The sequence below is a fragment of the Cyprinodon variegatus genome, unplaced genomic scaffold (genome assembly GCF_000732505.1).
Source record: "Cyprinodon variegatus isolate N-32 unplaced genomic scaffold, C_variegatus-1.0 Scaffold1481, whole genome shotgun sequence".
Lineage (NCBI taxonomy): Eukaryota > Metazoa > Chordata > Actinopteri > Cyprinodontiformes > Cyprinodontidae > Cyprinodon > Cyprinodon variegatus.
In genome coordinates this window covers 15586-17033 of record NW_015151934.1, presented here as the reverse complement: position 1 = coordinate 17033, position 1448 = coordinate 15586, and the positions used below count along the sequence as shown (strand labels likewise).

Here is a 1448-nt window from a genome sequence, read left to right as displayed (position 1 = left end):
AGTAGTTAGCTGCATTAATAGTTAGCCGCATTAGCAGTTAGACGCATTAATAGTTAGCCGCGTTAGTAGCTAGCCACATTAGCATTTAGCTGCATTGATAGTCAAGCCACATTAGCAGTAGCCGCATTAGCAGTTAGACGCATTAATAGTTAGCTGCATTAGTAGTTAGCTGCATTAATAGTTAGCCGCATTAGCAGTTAGACGCATTAATAGTTAGCTGCATTAGTAGTTAGCTGCATTAGTAGTTAGCCACATTAGCAGTTAGACGCATTAATAGTTAGCCGCATTAGCAGTTAGACGCATTAATAGTTAGCCGCGTTAGTAGCTAGCCACATTAGCATTTAGCTGCATTGATAGTCAAGCCACATTAGCAGTAGCCGCATTAGCAGTTAGACACATTAATAGTTAGCTGCATTAGTAGTTAGCTGCATTAGTAGTTAGCTGCATTAATAGTTAGCCGCAATAGCAGTTAGACGCATTAATAGTTAGCTGCATTAGTAGTTACCTGCATTAGTAGTTAGCCACATTAGCAGTTAGACGCATTAATAGTCAGCAGCATTAGCAGTCAGCCCGTTAGCAGTTAGCCGCAGTTCAATCGTTGCAAGGTTTCTGTGACAATAAGCAAGACTTAGCGACTGCCTGCATGGTGGCCCCCTACTGGTGGGATAGAAACGGGAGGCAGGTGGGGTTAGCATGTTTTTTAGCAGGGTAGGTTAATATTCATCCTTCCACCAATGACAGTCAGGAGGACCAAGTTTGAGGTAGAGCGCCCTCTGGTGGCTAGCGTAGGGCCGCCTGTTTCCAGGTTGGACTCATAGCGCTCTGACCTTTGAACTTTAGTTCTTCAGTAGATCTCCATCGGTTCCTGACCCTGTTCCTCTTCTGTCTCCAGCTGACCTTCTCTGAGCCGCTGGGCGCCACCACAGCGTCGCAGTTCGAGGCGCAGCCTGTTCAGGGCAGAAAGGTCAGCAAAGTTGTCAAGACGACGGTGGTGAGGGGGGAGAGGGTGGAGAAGCAGAGAGGAGACCCGTCATTGGCTGCAGATCTCCCCTCAGCCCAGGAGGACTTTGAGAAGGTCAGTGAGTCCACCTTCCATCCTGATCCGCTCCTCTGCCGGTCCAGGGAGTCTCACTGCTCCTGATGTCTCCTCCTCCTCCAGGCCTTGAGTTATGTTGGAGGTTTTGACAAAGCGCTGCTGCCTCATGTGGTGGAGGAGGAGAAGGTCCAGGAGGACGGTTCTGTGGTCAGAAGGTTGGGCTGTGATGGAGTGAAGCTCATGGCTGAAGGCATGGTGTGACCTCCCCTCCTAACCACTAACCGGCCACCTGAGGGCGCTAACAGGACCCGGGATCCAGGTTCCAGGATCCAGGTTCCAGGATCCAGCTTCCAGGATCCAGGTTCCAGGATCCAGGTTCCAGGATCCAGGTTCCAGGATCCAGGTTCCAGGA

At 50.0% G+C, this 1448-nt stretch overlaps 1 protein-coding gene across 24 annotated transcripts in view; it reads left to right on the top strand.

Moving 5' to 3' along the window:
- LOC107103578 (ankyrin-2-like) overlaps window positions 1–1448 on the top strand; it is a 73169-nt gene that overhangs the window by 69628 nt on the left and 2093 nt on the right. For all 24 annotated transcript variants that reach the window (XM_015403325.1, XM_015403328.1, XM_015403347.1 and 21 more), the window contains one exon: window positions 893–1075. In XM_015403325.1, the coding sequence (XP_015258811.1) occupies window positions 893–1075 (183 nt within the window). The remainder of the gene's footprint in view (window positions 1–892; window positions 1076–1448) is intronic.